This window comes from Cryptotermes secundus, unplaced genomic scaffold (genome assembly GCF_002891405.2).
Source record: "Cryptotermes secundus unplaced genomic scaffold, Csec_1.0 scaffold1392, whole genome shotgun sequence".
NCBI lineage: Eukaryota > Metazoa > Arthropoda > Insecta > Blattodea > Kalotermitidae > Cryptotermes > Cryptotermes secundus.
Window position 1 is genome coordinate 211,592 of NW_019729917.1, and position 17,157 is coordinate 228,748.

Genomic DNA, 17,157 nt, shown 5'->3' on the forward strand with positions numbered 1-17,157 from the left:
CCCCACTAATCACCCAAGTCGTGGCCTGTCAACACGCCCTGAGAGGAGTCGGATTGCTCTACCGGAGCTAGCAGAACCGAAGAAGGACGGTTACACTCTTTTGGGCACGGCAATGAACCTTCGGCTTCCATAAAATGCTGTGAAATTCTTGAGTAGCTACAGAATTGGCGGCTCCTCCACAAGGGTTCAGCTCCATGATTAAGTAAGCAAGTAAATTAATAATATATAAATAATAAATTCGGGAGAATAACAACATCCATTAAACGTGTATGATCAGTTATCTCTAAAAGTGAATATCGCAATACTTGCTGAAACATACTTTCCACTACAGCCATCTTCTGCTCCTACTCATAACAGCTATGAACTCGTGCTGTAACACATATAACGACAGAATAGCATGCATTACACTTTCATATAGGGTACGAGGATTAGAGTGAGAGTTCTCACCAGAATCTGTCTCGGTCCTTATGGCTATCAATTGGTACAATCCTCTTCCTTGCTTCACTTTCTGAGCTCTCGTACACAGCACTTCGCAAATGAGCGAGGCTCTAATACACATTTTGTTTTCGTGGTCTTCAGTTGCTTCCCTTCAAAACAATGTACGTAAGAATGGAAATCTTTACATTCCTTATACGTACTTACTTACTTATGGAGCTGATCCCTTCTTGAGGGGAAGCCAAATCTGTAGCTACTCAAGAATTTCCCAGAAACTTATGGAACCCGAAGTTTCATAACCGTGTTCACTAGAGCCGTCCTGAGCCAGATAAATCTAATCCATACTATCCCATCCTATCTCTCTAAGATCTATTTTAATATCGTCCACCCACCTACGCCTTGGTCTTCCTTGTGGTCTCTTTCCTTCTGAATTTCCCACCAATATCCTATATGCATTCCTCTTCTACCCCATTCGTGCTACATGCCCTGCCCACTTCATTCTCCTTGACTTGATCATTCTAAGTATACTTGGAGCAGAGTACAAGTTATGAAGCTTCTCATTATGCAGTTTCCTCCAACCTCCTGTCACTTCATCCCTCTTTGGTCCAAATATTCTCCTCAACACCCTGTTCTCAAATACCCTTCTCCCTTAATGTCAGAGACCAAGTTTCACACCCATACAGAACCACCAGCAAAATTATAGTTTTGTATATTCAAATTTTTATGTTTTTGGACAGCAGATGGGAAGACAAAAGGTTCTGGGCTGAATGGTATCAAGCATTACCGAATTCAATCGCCTCTTAATTTCCTCCTAATCACGTTTTGAGCTGTTATCGTCATTCCCAAATATACATTCAATATATGTAAGTTTAAATGTGTTATCACCGGCAACGTAAAATGATAGAAACAACATTTTGTGAGAGTTCGAAAGAGAACGTCTTTATCCGCCAAAATGTGAAACAGAATCAAACCTCAGTAAAACAATGTTTCAAAACAAAGTCATTAATTTTGTTTTCCAGGTCCAGTAGAATGCTGAACCACACTTGTCCGACCATCACGTTATCTGCCTCGGAGTTCCTCATTCTCGACAACGGTTCTCTTCAGTACACAGGCAACAATTCACTCTATGTAGGTCACATTTTTGACTTATTTGAAATTCTGGAGGATTACACGGCCATTGTTTGCGCAATAAAGTACGATGAAGACAATGATGACCTAATTTCGGGAGCGTATGAGGGCTACCTTACGCAGTTCTGTCTTTCAGTTTCCGTTATATGCCTTATCTTACACATCGGAATTTACTATGCACTTCCAAAGCTGTGTAACTTACCCGGAAGGAACTTGCTTTCACTGTCATGGGCTATTCTGTTTGCACAAGCCGGTTTCCTACTTGCTGTGAATCCCGCGTTTGAGGTTCCGCTCGGGGTATGCATCGGGTTCGCGGTGCTGGAGTACTATTGCTTCCTGGCTGCATTCTTCTGGATGAACGTCATGAGTGTGGACGTATGGAGGACATTCTCAAGATCTGCCTTGCGGGGTAGTGGGGGCTTGAAAACGCACTGCAGATACGCAGGGTATGCCTGGGGCACTTCAGCGCTCATAGCACTCTTGGCTCTAACCGTGGACCTCAGCACAGATGATGGAGCTGTGAAGCCGTATTTTGGAAGAGGACAGGTAAGTGTTACCTGCGGCTGGTGACCTGATAACCGCCTGGGTTTTATTCGTTTTTGCTGTATTTTTCTCGAAAATTTAGTGAATTAGTCTAGTGGTCAGAGTTCCTGACTACAAATCCAGAGGACCGGATTCGATTCCCGGCGCTACCAGATTTTCTGAGAAGTAGTGGGTCTCGAACGGGGTCCACTCAGCCTCTTGAGGATAAGTGAGGAGCTACTTCAAGGAAATAGCGGCTCCGGTCTAGAAAACCGAGATTAACGGCCGTGGGGATCCGTTGCGCTGACCGTGTAACACACACTATCCGCAAAAGTTGGCACTAACTTCGTCGACAAGCGGTGGTCGCTTGGTCGGTATATTTCGCTTGCGTACTACAGGCCACGGAGTTTTTTTCTTCGTTTTTATCCTATCTTATGAAACTTAAATACTAAAATGTATGAAACTGCGACATCAAATATTGTACTATACGCTAAGATAACACATTTCCTAGGAGTCTTTTGGTTCCGTCTCCAAAACACATAGCCTAACCATCCTTCTCATCAGCGACCTCTACAAATATTGTTCCATAATATTTTAACGCTCATCTCATCTGCCAGTCTCTCTAAACAGGTATTATAATATTTTTACAATCTGCTGATATAAAGGTAAAGGAAAATTTGTTCCCGTGCTACGTCATGAAGGCGTATGGGGGAGTGGATGTATAGATCCACTTTTCTTTACCTCGGCATTAGCTGGAGTTGAGTGGTCAGCTTCGCGCCTAGGTCGCTTTACTCCCGGAGAAAGAGCCCCTGATACCCATTGGATAGGAGGTTGAGTGAACCCCAGAGCGGGTCTGGACGACGTGGGGATTGACCCTACCGGGACTCGAACTCCGACCCTCAGTCGTCCAGCCCGTAGACAGTCGCTATACCAACTGCGCTATCCCGGCTCCCACTCTACTGAAATATTTAGATGAAAATTTAATCTGTTCCTTTTATCATATTATATGTGATAATGTTATACTCGGCCATCCTGCTGCACTTGTTAATGATTTAATTTGCAGGAACAGCTTGAAGGTGCAATTTCCTGTCGAGAAGCAAGACAAGCTGCACCTTCAAGCTGTTCCTGCAAGTTTAATCGTTACTTTTGGTAAGGCTAAATGATTCTGATGATGATTTGTTGTGTATGGAAGAATCCTCAGGATGAAGTACAATGTCTGAAGCAATAAACATTCTTATATGACGTTCCTTTTGTCTACCAAATAATTCAGTTCCATGAATTAGTATCAGGAATCTGCTTTTGGAAACTTATTCACTCACACTTGTAGTCTAGACAGACAACACAACAGGATGAGCCACGCAGCACAATGGAATACACGAAAGCGTAGATGGGACTATACCTCGAATATTAGAATCACAAAACGAAAACGCTGCAGTTTCAACCAACGTTTTTTTAACACCTGATGATGGCTAATGTCGGCCGAAAAATGTAGTTCAATGTACAGAAATTGTAAATAAATTTTAAAAGGACGCATTGTNGTTCAATGTACAGAAATTGTAAATAAGTGTGTGATATAAGTAACTTTTAAATGGTACAAGTATCATGTTTTTGGACATTACCCATCGTCTTGTCGAAATTTAAGACGGTTTTTAAATATAGACAAGACAATGGATAATGTCCGAAAGCATGATACTTGTAGCAATGTACCATCGTCACAAACTTTTAGATCTTATTAACTTTTAAATGAGATTTAGAATGACGTGTTGCACGTAAGAAGTGAACCAGTGACATCTATTGAACAATAAATGAAGTGCAACAGGATGCTACAATATAATATTATTCGAAAACTTCCATTCTACCTAATTACCATCATTTTACGCCATAAATGCTGCAACTGAAGTGCATATGTTTCTGTGACCACATGACTACTTATGGACGGAATAGCAAGGACACGTCCAGCAGAGAATTCCGCAAGTATTGTTGTTGTGTGTGGCAGGTATGTTGGTTCGGTAACCGAGGAGGTCTAGGCCTCTTTCTTGCGATGCCTCTATTCGTTCTGCTGATGGTGAACTCGGGGCTGTTTGCCAACACAGTCTACTGGATCTGGCAGGCACGGCGTCAGGGTGCGCGGTATATCCGAGATAAGACAAGGGATGAACTCATACAAACTTCAGCCAGAAGCTCCACCGACTTGAAGGGAACTATCAGAAAACAGAATGAGGTCTCGGGCGTAACCGGTCGGTAAGTTTCACGCACACTGCAAAAGGTCACGGATTCAAAGCTCCGTTGAAATATCCTGAATGAAAGAAAAGGTAATTGTGCAGAAATGCCCCAATTTAACTAATTTTCCAATGAGTACTGGTAAATGTGATTCCGAGCTTATTGACCCGACATATTATACTGCAGTTCGATGGCTTAGCTGTGGAAAGGTTCTTTCGCGCTTCTTTCAGCTCAGGAATGAAACTGATATATTTCTTAACGAGAAAAACCATCACGAACCACTTTTATCAGATACCAAGTGGCTTTGGAAATCAGCAGTTTTGCTGAACTGGTGAACCATATGAACCATTTGAATTTAAAGTTGCAGGGTGAAAGTAACTTAGTCTGCGATTTATTTGCACTTATCAAGGCATTCAGAGCAAAGTTGATACTTCTGGAAAGCCAAGTGAAAAATTGTAACTTTGTTCATATGCTATACTGAGCAGAGTTGCATAAAAAGGGTGAAGCAGAATTTCCTTCCTCGTTTGCAAATTTAGTCATTTCAGGTTTGAAAGAACAATTTCGGAAGCGATTTGCTGATTTGGATTCCAGTGCTCAGGAAATTAGATTGTTTCGAAATCTGTTNATTAATTGTTTTAATATAATTTGTGATGAAAATATGAGCATTTGCTGCTACTGTCTGTAGGTCATTAATATACGATAATTTATTCTCACGTACTTTGTATTTAGTTTATGAAATTCTGTGCTTTCAATAAAACTCATATACCTAGAGTTATTAATTTCTCATTTATCCGGCCCGTTGAAAGTGCTGAATTACCTAATGTGGCCCGCGGTTCGAAAAGTTTGGAGACCCCTGGCGTAGAGGTTAAGGTACTATGCTACAAGCCGGAAGGTCGCGGGTTCAAGTCCCGATGAGGTCATTGGATTTTTTTCAATTGATCTAATCCTTCCGGCCTCACTAGGCCCTGGGGTTTACTCGGTCTCTAACAGAAATGAGTACCAGGAATGATTTTCCTGGGGAGTGAAGCGCGGCCGGCGCGTAAGACTGACAACCTTACCGCCATCTCTGAGCCGATTATCAAGGTAATGTGGGACCCTTAACGTCTCACAACCCTATGGGCCTTCATGGCCTCTTACAGGGATAGCTTTACTTTTTACTTTACTTTTACACGATATGACCAGTGTATGAATTGACTGATTCCATACCGCTTCACTGGATATTTAAATAAGGACGAGGATGTAGGATGTAGGATTCTCACAGCAGTGGTTATAAAGAGTTCTATCAGCTGGGATATAACGCCGTGTAGTCCTTTGGAAGTGAAAGTGAAAAGAGAAATCTTCAAGGACGAAATTTCACGCGGCTACCACCAACAGGGCGGCGCTACTGCACACCTAGATCGTGTATCCACGGCGCTGCTGCGCGATGTGCTCGGGGACAGAATGATGTCAGAAGATATCTGGCCACCATGGTCACCTAATTTGACGGCCTTGCTTAATATCTGGGGGCAGAAATGGAAAGCACAGTTTACAAAGGAAGTCATCACACTCTTGTTGAAGTGAAGGAAGCCATTTACAAATTTAATGAGGCATATCCCTATGATTTAACTGTCGCTTGTCTTTGCAAACAAGATGCGTGTCTACACCCACGTACGTTATTTTAAGTTACGTATGGATGAGAATTGTATCTGTATTAAAGCACAGAGACTCTTTGAATATGCTCAACGTCTACGGTAGGCGCACAGGGCCTTTGGGCTCACGCTCTACATAGATAAAAGCTACCCCTGTAACAGACCATGGGGGCCCATAGGGTTTGAGACGTTGAGGGTCCAACATTATCTAGACAATCGGCTCAAAGATGGCGGTAAGTTTGTCAGCCTTACCCGCAGGCCGCCCTTTACCCCCAAGAATAGTCCTGGTACTCATTTCTGTTAGAGGCTGAGTCGACCCCAGGGCCATATTGCGGCTGGAATCGAAAAGAAAATCCACCTCATCGGGACTCGAACCCGCAACCTCCCGGCTTGTAGCATAGTGCCTCAGCTAACTACGCTACCGTGTGTCCCCACTCTCTACATAGGAGACGGACAAATACATACCGACTGTAATTATTGTAAAAGTAAATCGAAATAGAGCAAAGGATAGGAAAATAACTTAATTAAGCAGATAACCTGGTCTCATTAGATGATTTCATAATCCTCATTTTCTGAGTACTGAGTCGAGATAGATGGAAGCAGATGTGTTTATGCCTACAGTTTGTATTAATGTTACGACCGCCCATCTCAAAATTCGACCCACATCATTAATGGACTTCGTTGCGAACATCAGACATTTATATAAGGAAAAAAGAGAGAACATTTTTCGTTATGTGCAAATTAGTTTTAGTGTTGCGTACAAGGGAATGTGGGGCACACGGTAGCGTAGTTGGTTGAGGAATTATACTAAAAGTATAAAGGTCGCGAATTCAAGTCCCGATGAGGTGGATTTTTTCAATTGACCTGGTCCTTCCAGCCGCACTATGGCCCTGTGGTCGACTCAGCCCGTAACAGAAATGAGTACCAGGAATCTTCCTGGGGCGTAAAGGGCGGCCGGCGCGCAAAGCTGACAAACTTACCGCCATCTGTGAGCCGATTATCTTGACGTCTTACAATCCTATGGGCTTCCACGGCCTGTTACAGGGATTGCTTTATCTTTTNAAGATGGGGGCGATACGTTCCTCCGAAACGTCGGTTAACACCACATATACACGGTGCCAAATCCCAGAAGACCGCTTTCTTCATAGAGCTGCTTAGCTTGGAGAGAAGTGTGACTAAAATATAGCTCAACTTGACATTTATTTGAGGGTGTATGCTGTCCACTCTGCCATACTACTATATCAGGAAATGTGCTCTGTGCGTTACCTAATTAAACTTAAAATAGTAACAGCAGAAACCGATTTAAAATTGGCATTTCCTCTGCAGGAGGTGCAGAACTGCGCCATGGCACGTTTGCTAGTGTATACTGCCTTGCGTCCGCTTCTGTGTTGTTTCCTGACACTTGACGGCTCCGATTTTGTAAGAGAGACTGTATTATGTAAAATCTGTATTTAATGACACTTCATTAGCTGTTTCGCACCCTAACACCCATGGAACTGAAATGAACGTAAATGTACCTTCTGAATTGCTGAGGTAAAGCTATCCCTGTACCAGGCCGTGAAGGCCCATAGGGTTGTGAGACGTTGAGGGTCCCACATTATCTAGACAATCGGCTCACAGACGGCGGTAGGGTTGTCAGCCTTACGCGCCGGCCGCCTGTTACCCCCAGGAAGATTCCTGGTATTCGTTTCTGTTAGAGGCTGAGTCGACCCCAGGGTCATAGTGCGGCTGGAAGGATTAGGTCAATTGAAAAAAGATTTTATGACGTAGATGACCAAATACTGTAGTCAGGAATGTCAGACCTCATGTAGGTAAACAATAACCAGGTGGGGTGAACGATAAAAAATAAGAGAGAAGAGAGAAGAGTTATGTATCTCTCTCTGGCCATATTTTGAAAGAAACTGTAATACTGATAGAAGTGAACTGCTTTTTGATTTACGCAACATAAGTCTGCATGGTAAATTTAGAACCAGTTTGATACAAGTGAACAAAAGAGCGTATGATTTTTCATAACGTATATTGTACTCTCTTCCACATATGCTGAACCCTGTACAACTTGTTTTCTCTTATTACTGTGCAGGAAAGACCAGGCTCGATTCTACCTTTATCTGAAGTTGTTTGTCATCATGGGCCTCACGTGGGTATTCGGATTTATAGCAGCCTTTGCACGTGTGCCTTTCCTGTGGTACCCATTCATTCTCTTCAATGGATTACAAGGAGCCTTCATCTTTGTCATGTTTGATATGAAGAGAAACATTGCTTGCATGTTATGGGACAAATACATCAGTCGACATGGATATAAACCTCCAGGTACGTGTGCAAAGAATCGAAGAAGAACTATTTTAAATTTAATCTCCTGTAAACTGAAAGAAGTTATGACTGTGTATCCCCCCCCCGGCTTTAACCTTATCATTGGGCCTATTTGTAAACAACCCTACGTACCGTAGATCAAGTAAGGGGACCCAAACGGGGAGTGCAAGTTAAACTACAAGTGGAACATTCACAATTAATAAACTGAAAAGATACATTTAATTGAACAAATTATATAATACAAACATCACTCATTTTTGGCTGGAACAACCACCATGACCAATAAACAAATGTAGAATAAATAAATAAATAAATAAATAACGAAGCTCAAAATGTCGTCCGAAATCAAGACTCTACACAGTAATCACACCTAAATTTTATAAAAAAAAAATCCCAATTTAATGACCGAAAAATTCAGAAAATAAAAAAAGTTTAAAAAATATGACCTAAAATGTAACATATCGTGGAAAATCTACTAATTACTCGCATTCTAAAGTGTATTTTTAATCTGTATTAACACTGTGAACAAATCGTTACTCTTTTTAAGTTCGTCCTCGTTATTATATTGAAAATTAAGCAATAAATGATTAATTTGAAACTAAATGCGTTTATACGATTTTTTCCTACCGTGTTAGAATGTAGATATACGGCATATATTCCAGTATTCAAGTGTGACTTCATTCAGATTTGCGATAGATGATAGTTAACATGCGGAGGTTCTCGAAGGTGAGTGAGCGTCAATTGTTCGACAGCACATACTCGTACTTGGAGAAACTCCTTTCCACATCTGCAGTCCTAATGGGAGCGTACTTGAAGTGTCCCAAATCACTGGCAGCAAGTTCTTCTTCAATATTCATAGTGCTTAAGGACTCTCCTGTCAGGATTCGAAAAGTGCTGCATAACGTTTCATAACCTTAGTTTTTATCTATGTTTTATTTGTCTTGACACCATTTTACCAACGTCCCTTCAGACGTTCTCCAAAATCACTGGCTATTTTTTTTTCGCCAGAGCCAGCGAATCTTCTAGCGTTGCTCCCTTTTCCTGTAAGCATTTGATTCTTTCTGTCAAAGAACTGAAATGTGCCTCCATGAATGCCAGCTGTCTTTCCATTCCGCTGCAAGAGAACTGTTCCTGAGCAGCTTCAGTTGCCCTCGCGTCCTCCGTCTTCACTGAATCTACAGTGTTATGACGGGTTCCAGAGGCACTGGAACAACAGGAGCAATAGACTTAAACAGCATTTTACGAGCTGGAGCCTTGACGAAAATCTTCTTCGTCCACGACACGAGAGCATCCACTTGAGGAAATGCTAATCTCACTTCCTCCGTCACTCTATGCAGTGCATGAGCTAGGCAAGTAACGTTCACCAATTTCGTATAAAACGACTTCATTGACTTGCCTGCTTTTGAAATATATGGGGCCGTATACCCTTTGGTTATAGTAGAAACATGGACCTGTCAAAGAATTTACAAATTGTGGAATGAGTAACGGATTCTTCCACCTCACTCGTAGGAAGAAACACTTCATCTGGTCCATCAGTTTCCAAGGTTCCAATCACGACATTTGCCACGTAGAGAACCACCGTATCGCAGGTCTCATTTTCTTTCCACGCACTTTATTCATAGCTATTTCCGTGATACTGTTGTAGCACTTGCAAAGGTACTTTTTCCTGTGGGTGGATTAATCCGGGATGGAACCACCACAATTCACTCCCAGAAAAATTTTCAACTTTTCATTGTTCAGAGCCCAAAATTGGATATTTGCGGACACCAGAGCATCACACAGATCTCCGGAAAAAAATCCGATGACTTATTTTCACTTTCTGATGAACACTGTTCCAGTAATATTTGCACAGATTTCTTTTTGTTAGAAATTTGCACTACTCGTATGAGCTTGTTGCGGCCGATATGTTGTTGTACCGTAAATCTTTTTTCTGCCGTTACACATCTCACAGTATCAAATGTCACCGTGAATTGAAAATATATCATCTCCAAACTCAGCTACAATCTGCTTTAAATGACACGATTTAGTTGGCTTTGCTTTAGGTATCGCGATAAAACTAATTACTCTAGCGCAATAGAGAACTGAACTTTTCATACTGAGAACATTTCGCCAACTGTAACTTTGTCTGTACAGTTAAGGGCAAGAAACTGAAGACAGAAGGAGTTTTATTGAACAACAATATATCATATGAAGGGAAAGATTCCGACTAGAAATATTTGTAACTAAGCAAATTGCTGTTGCTAGCTTAAAATGTTTTGTGATATGTATTGTCAGCATTTTCTGCAAAACGAACGGAAAGGACTGACAGGATTACAACTTATTATTGCATATTGTGATAGAAGGTAGTTGGGGTGCAGCTGCAGGCTGCCTTTGTAGAGGGCGCTTAGGAGAAAGAGAAAGAACACTTTACTTGCATATTATCCACATTTCAGAAAACGTATGAAGAGCAATTCCCTAAAATGGCTAAAATGATAAAATATACCCTTAAAATTCCAAAAATTTACCAAAAAATTACACAAAGTCTGAAAAAAGGCCTAAAACTTAAACATGACGAAAAATGGATAACAAATTACCTATAAAGTTTAAAGTTCTGTAATAAGCAGCTCATCTGCGGGATTTATATATTTACGGGCATCGAATAGGATGCAAGGAAAAAAGATGACATCTCATCAAAATCCAGGCCCTGCTAATTATCAGTACAAACCCCATGTTTAGTCACTAATACGCGAGAGTATGTAGATTAGTCATAATTAGTGTACAATAATATTATGTATGTGAAACGCCAAAGACAGGCTATTTTCTGGCGGGAACACAATTCTACTGTGGCTGTGTTCAGGATAACATTAAATAGCAAATATTCGAGTCCACGAACGCAGAGACGGTAAAGACAGGTTCTGAACCTGCAGTCCAAATTTTTATGCATGGGCCTTCTAGTATTTCCCCATTAATTCAGAAAACAAAAATTCTGCAATCCTCGTCTCAAGCCTCTTCTAGCCATTCTCATGTCTTCACTTCCACACCGTCCTTATCGTTATGGCGGGGGCGAAGACTTGGACCTTCTAACAAAGTGATGCTCTTTCTTCCTCCAAAAAGGAAGCGTCTCGCAAATATTTAACAAAAAGTTTTTAAACCAGACTTGCTGTCAGCGGCCTCCGTAGTCTAGGGGTAACGTTTCCACCTCATGACTCAAGGTACGNCCGGTAGGGTACGGCGACAGTAGAAATTAAAGGGGGACGCACAATGGACAAATAACTGGTCTAAGTGCATGGGGAACCCACCCCCTCTAATAATAATAATAATAATAAACCAGACTTGTAAATAGACTAATAATAATAATTTATAAATATTTTAACGAATTCATGCACATCAGAGTAATTGTTAAAGGATAGCATTTTATATTTATGACATTGTAATATTGGTTTCCGTATGTATTGATAATGTCATTCTGAAGATGGTCGCTCTGACCGAAACATGTAAACGAGGAAAGATAAAAAAAACACACATTTATCAGTCACAGTGGATGACGTTAATAATCTTTTATACTATTACTAGTGTGACGGACTAGGATGAACCAAGTCCCATGACTTTCCCCTTTCGCCTACTCTTCTGTTACTTTTTCTTCCGCATCACCCTCCATACTTCTTAAGAATAAGGCACTAGTACGCTAGCTCCCTAAGACAGGCCAAGACAACTTCATTCTACGCGCATTTAGGAGGGAGAATCAGTAAGAAGGTCATAAATGGATATAAAACGCAAAACACATGATACTCGAACCTGAAAAAAATTATTTCTCGACATATTCTCCACCACTGATACATCTGTACAATCGTTTCACCAGTGCGTCGAAACCTGCAGCATGGAAGTCTTTAGACTGTTGTCTCAGCCACTCCTGCACCTCAGTTTGAACTTCTTCGTCATCAGCGATACGTTTGCCACCAGCTGTGGCCCGCTTTACGCTACAAACACTTCCCACCGAAAACAGCAAACATATCTTTATGAATACCTTTTGTACTGCGTTCTTTTGTCCACAAAAAGCAAACAACAGAACGCTACTCTACGTTAGTACACCCCTCAAACACGGTCGCCATTTTGACTACTAAAACAAACCTATGAACATGCGCATTCGCTTCTGCTACCTAGACTGTCATGAAACTGGACTGTGCTGCTACATAGTAATACACATAGAAAATCTATTAGATCCATTACTGCTGCTTTATTTCCATTTGTGATCATTATCAAATCATCCTATAATTATACATTATGTAATTTAAAGTGCGCCGTTGAAAGGAATCCAGATGTTGTTTCTCGATTTTGTGGGTATGTACGGCAAGAATTCCACTTTATCTTAATTTCACCCTCAATTCTAATAATTGTTATATGACAATGCCAGAGTGAAGGATAGAACAATTTTGTGTATTGTTGTAGGTTTCCTTATGGCTAGTTCTACTAGTTCGACTACGAGAACAACGGGATCAAGCAAGAGAAAGTCTAGGGAGCCGCCACTAGGCAGTGCCGGAACTCATGCTCCCAGTCGCTCCTCGGACATCAGGACGGCTTCAAGCTTACAACTGGCACCCACTGGCACCTGAGAAACCAATCCATGGACCTGTGAAACATTATCCATGACAAAAGAAGCTGACTTCACTTTTCACCCTCAAAATTATAAATTAAATTATACAAAATACAATTATATTTAAAAACAAATCTGTTTCAGTTTCGAACGGAGTTTACAATTGAATTTCGAAACGGCTTCATATAAGTTAATTCGACAATTCGATCGTAATTTACGGTCTTATGAAGCCATTCTCGTCTACAAAGGTTCTCAAGAGCCATGAAATCTAAACTGGGCATCACCAGAACACATAGCTGTAATACAACTCGGACAGTTGCAATGTTATTAACCGAAGCACTGTCCACAAGAATATTTTTACTTATATTTGTTTAAAGGGAAACAAATGTAACGTATGTACGTACTATTCTGTATAAAATGTGTAATTTTTGCAATTAAATGACCGTCTGTAGGAACGTTCCTTTGTCTTGAAGACGTCAAATGGGTCGGTACAGTGTTCTTTTAAGAATATTAGGAAAATCTTTACGTATTTAACTGAAGTAATTAGATTCAAAAGCTCGACGATTGTCATGGAAATGACGTAGATGATGTGTTGTCCTTTCCAATGGTCACCATGTCTTTTTACCCTTGGCACTACAGCCCCAATGGGCCTAGGCCTACCTCCATGAACTTCTCCGTTCACTTCGGGTTTTATAGATCTTACACATGCGGTAGGACTCCTTGGGCGTGTGATCAGCTCGTCGCAAGGCCTCTACCTGTACACAAACACAGAAAAACGCACACACACACAAACTAAACATCCATGCCCTGAGTGGGATTCGAACCGACGATCCCAGTTTCCAAGCGAACGAAGAGAGTACATGCCTTAGACCGCTCGGCTACCGTGACCAGCTCACCATGTCTTTAGGCTGCACAAAAGGAAGCGAGTACGTGCAATCTGAAAATGGTTTGGACAGGAAGCGGACTGCTCCCAGAGTCGGCCTGGTGGCTATAAGACAACTCCTGCCCTTCATTCATTCATCAGTAATCTGTCAGATGACAGGTCCACAGCCTCTTCCAAAACAGTTTCTCCAGACTATCCAGGAATAGTGATAATGTGGTAGTTTTTCCATTTGCTTTCCACATCGCAGTACAACAGCCGTTCAAACCACTCTGGTCACGCCTGTTGCTATACGAACTTGAACCATCTCGAGCATCATTTTCTCTGTGCTTCAAGTCGCCGCTGATGACGCTGCTTCCGGCATCAGTTTTCGGTGTCTCTCTTCGTCTGATGCCTACCCTTTGACCTGTCCAGCAAGGGAGGCCCTGCCAGTAGCTACGCTACCGCTGGTATAGCTCTCAGGGTCCTTGGCATACTCAAACACCCTCACCACGATAAGGTGGAGACACCAACGAGGGGCTCCTGCCCTTGTCGAAAATTAAATTCAGACCGTAGCCTTTCACTGTACTTACTCTTCTACCTTGAAGATGGAGGCATGAAGTTCTCCGAAACCTTGGAAACTTGTAGTCAGACTGCGGACTAACTTCTCAGAAGACATTAATACTCGCAGTCACTATACTAAGAATTATATACTCGTATGGTAGGCCCCAGAGCACTCTGGATGAATCGAAGTGGAGAGAGATCCCAATACAGCATCCGGGGTTGATGTTTCATTGCCATACTTCCAGAATAAAGTGAAGTTATCTACCTAAGGCCCGGCCATGAAGGTACATTGTGGAATCGCGACAAATTTTCACGCACTCACAGTTGGCATTAGATGTGGCGAGTGGTCAGCTTCAAGCTATGGCCGCACTGCCTTAGAGAAAAATAATTTACTAGGGCTGGAGAACTGCAGCTGAAATAGACTTTCCAGTAAAAAAAAAGTATCCTACGATGGTCCCAAATTATGCTCCATACAAATATATTTCATAACAGATATTTAAACTCGCCGAAAAATGATAAATGAGGGAAGACTCTTTGTAATATTGAAAGCGGATGAAATTAGAGTAGTTTAGGGTACTGTCCAATGGTATGCTTTGTTATTGAGCGTCCAGGTTCCGCTATCATAGTGTTAGTTAATTAATTACTTTTCTTGTTTTATTAAGAGAGTTAAACGCCAGATGTTACAGTAAATACATGAAATTTGAATTACAAAATAAAATAATAATTAAAAATCAAACTTTGTACTAATAACAATGAAAATTATGAGGCCCAATTTTCTAGAAGCTCAAAATAAAAATTGGTTAAATTGAGATCCTTAACTGTTAACGTAAAGACTGCCGGAAATATGACATGGTAGTTTCATTCTTAGTATTTCACCATTTATAATGCATAATCACCCTTTCATAACATTTAACGCAAAATAAACTTTGCAGGGTATATAGTATAATTAAATAAAGTACAACCCCAATTTTTTTCTGAATATTAAGAACTTTAAATAAGCTCCCCTTCATGATGATGAACGGGGAAATGTAGGTTTGTAGTATATGTACTAACTCGTAACTTCTGTACTACATCGAAGTAAAAGTCAATTACACGTTCCGGTCGTTTGTCTCCCGAGAAAGAACACCCTGAACACACGCGATCGGAGGCTGGGTGACAACTAGAACTGCCCTGGGCCCCATAATTATTATAGGGGTGGTAAGTAAGTACAGTCCAACCGTATGTCAGATCATAAATCGTTGAACTGTGTGCATCTGACTTCTCAGCTTGAGCAGATGTACAATTTGTGGTAAACTCTAGACTTTAGGGCCGCGCCACAGCTAAGGCCGTTAGTCGCTGGCTTCCCACCGCGGCCCGGGTCTGTTCGTCCAGGATTTGTAGTGGGCAAAGTGGCGCTGGGGCAGGTTTTCTCCGAGTACTTCGGTTTCCCCTACCAATCTTCATTTCACGAGTTGCTCCACAATCACCATCACCTATCGTCTGGGGGTGGTACAATAGGCCAGTAGTGGCCGCAGTACCAAGTGGACCCAGTCTCACTAAACTATTACACATCACTACTGTACAACAGTGTACATACGTAGCGGTTAAGACTATGGGAATCATCATCAGTAATCTGTCAGACGACAGGTCCACAGTCTCTTCCAAAACAATTCTTCCACTTATTGCGATCTAGAGCTTTCTCCTTCAAATGACAGTATCCTCTTCTGTCCCCAAGGTCATCCAGCATCTTCTTACGTCTTCTTCCTCGTCTTCTTGTCACTTCTATCCGCCCCTCTATCTTTCCTTCAATAACTTCTTTTAGAAGGCAGTTTCTGCGTAAAACATGACCCATCCAATTAGCCTTCCGTTTTCTTATTTCATGTAGGATATTCCTCTGCTCACTGACTCTAATTAGCACTTCTTCATTTCTCACATAATCGGTCCAACTGATCTTCTCCATCCTTCTCCAACACCACATTTCGAAGCTTTCCAGGTGTTTCTGATCTACTGCCCTAAGTGAGTATGGGAAAGAAGAAGAGAAATGGTAACAGGAAAACGACAAACTAAACGAAAATTATCTTAATTTGAGAGAAATGGAGACGGGATTCAGGAGGTGAGAAGTCAGCACCCATTAAGATACGGTGTTTTACTAACGCACATTCTCCGTCACTTTGGAACAGCTGCATCCTCTTGATGTTTCAACTGACGTAATGTCGGTTAAGTGTTACATGCTCGTGTATTTATTAAGGAAAGGATTGCGTGAATGGATGGCCCTTTATTCTATTACAGATCTCTGATATGATTCTGGATTTAACGGCGACACTTGTGGCACCCAAAATTAATATGCAAGTCTAACGATTTATTTGCTTGCACCTACAGTCTGCACTACTTACAGCACTTCCAGCGCTATGATGGTGAGATTAAAGTAATATATGTGATAGTTTATACCTGTGATTAAAATATTGTACTATGTATGTATGCTTTATATTTTATTTCAGTAATTGTGTCTAACATGACGATTTTAACTGTTCTATTTTACTATTATCCTCAGCCTTAGTTTGAAAATTTGACAAGAGTTGCTTTGAAACAAAATATTCCGCCCTACTAAATCGGTTAACAATAATATTATGTATTTATAATACTGAGATTTCTGTAGTACCTGATGTACCAATGCAAGTCAATGAAACTGAAATAAATTGAACATAAAGAAAGGTGTTCATTATTTCTCAACAGTTTAAGGTGTAAATATATTGTTTGATTCCCAGTTAAGTTAGAGATGCGTTTTAATTTTAAGGTTATGCAGAGTTGAAGGGGGGGTTCATTTTTGAATGATAAATTTAAATGGTCGTGTAAGGTAGCGGTTAACCTATTCTAATTTATCGACAATGATTTTCGGTGGAAGTTGCATGCGCAGAGAATATTATTATTCCCCCCCCCCCCCC

The 17,157-nt window shown here is 41.2% G+C and overlaps 1 protein-coding gene across 1 annotated transcript in view; it reads left to right on the top strand.

The window, feature by feature from the left end:
* Positions 1–13,272, top strand: part of LOC111865859 — a 37,679-nt gene extending 24,407 nt beyond the window's left edge. Inside the window, exons 8-11 of the mRNA XM_033752013.1 lie at positions 1,455–2,109; positions 4,082–4,326; positions 8,014–8,243; positions 12,669–13,272. Coding sequence (XP_033607904.1) covers positions 1,455–2,109; positions 4,082–4,326; positions 8,014–8,243; positions 12,669–12,832 — 1,294 coding nt within the window. The 3' untranslated portion in view covers positions 12,833–13,272. The remainder of the gene's footprint in view (positions 1–1,454; positions 2,110–4,081; positions 4,327–8,013; positions 8,244–12,668) is intronic.
* The last annotated feature ends 3,885 nt before the right edge of the window (positions 13,273–17,157 follow it).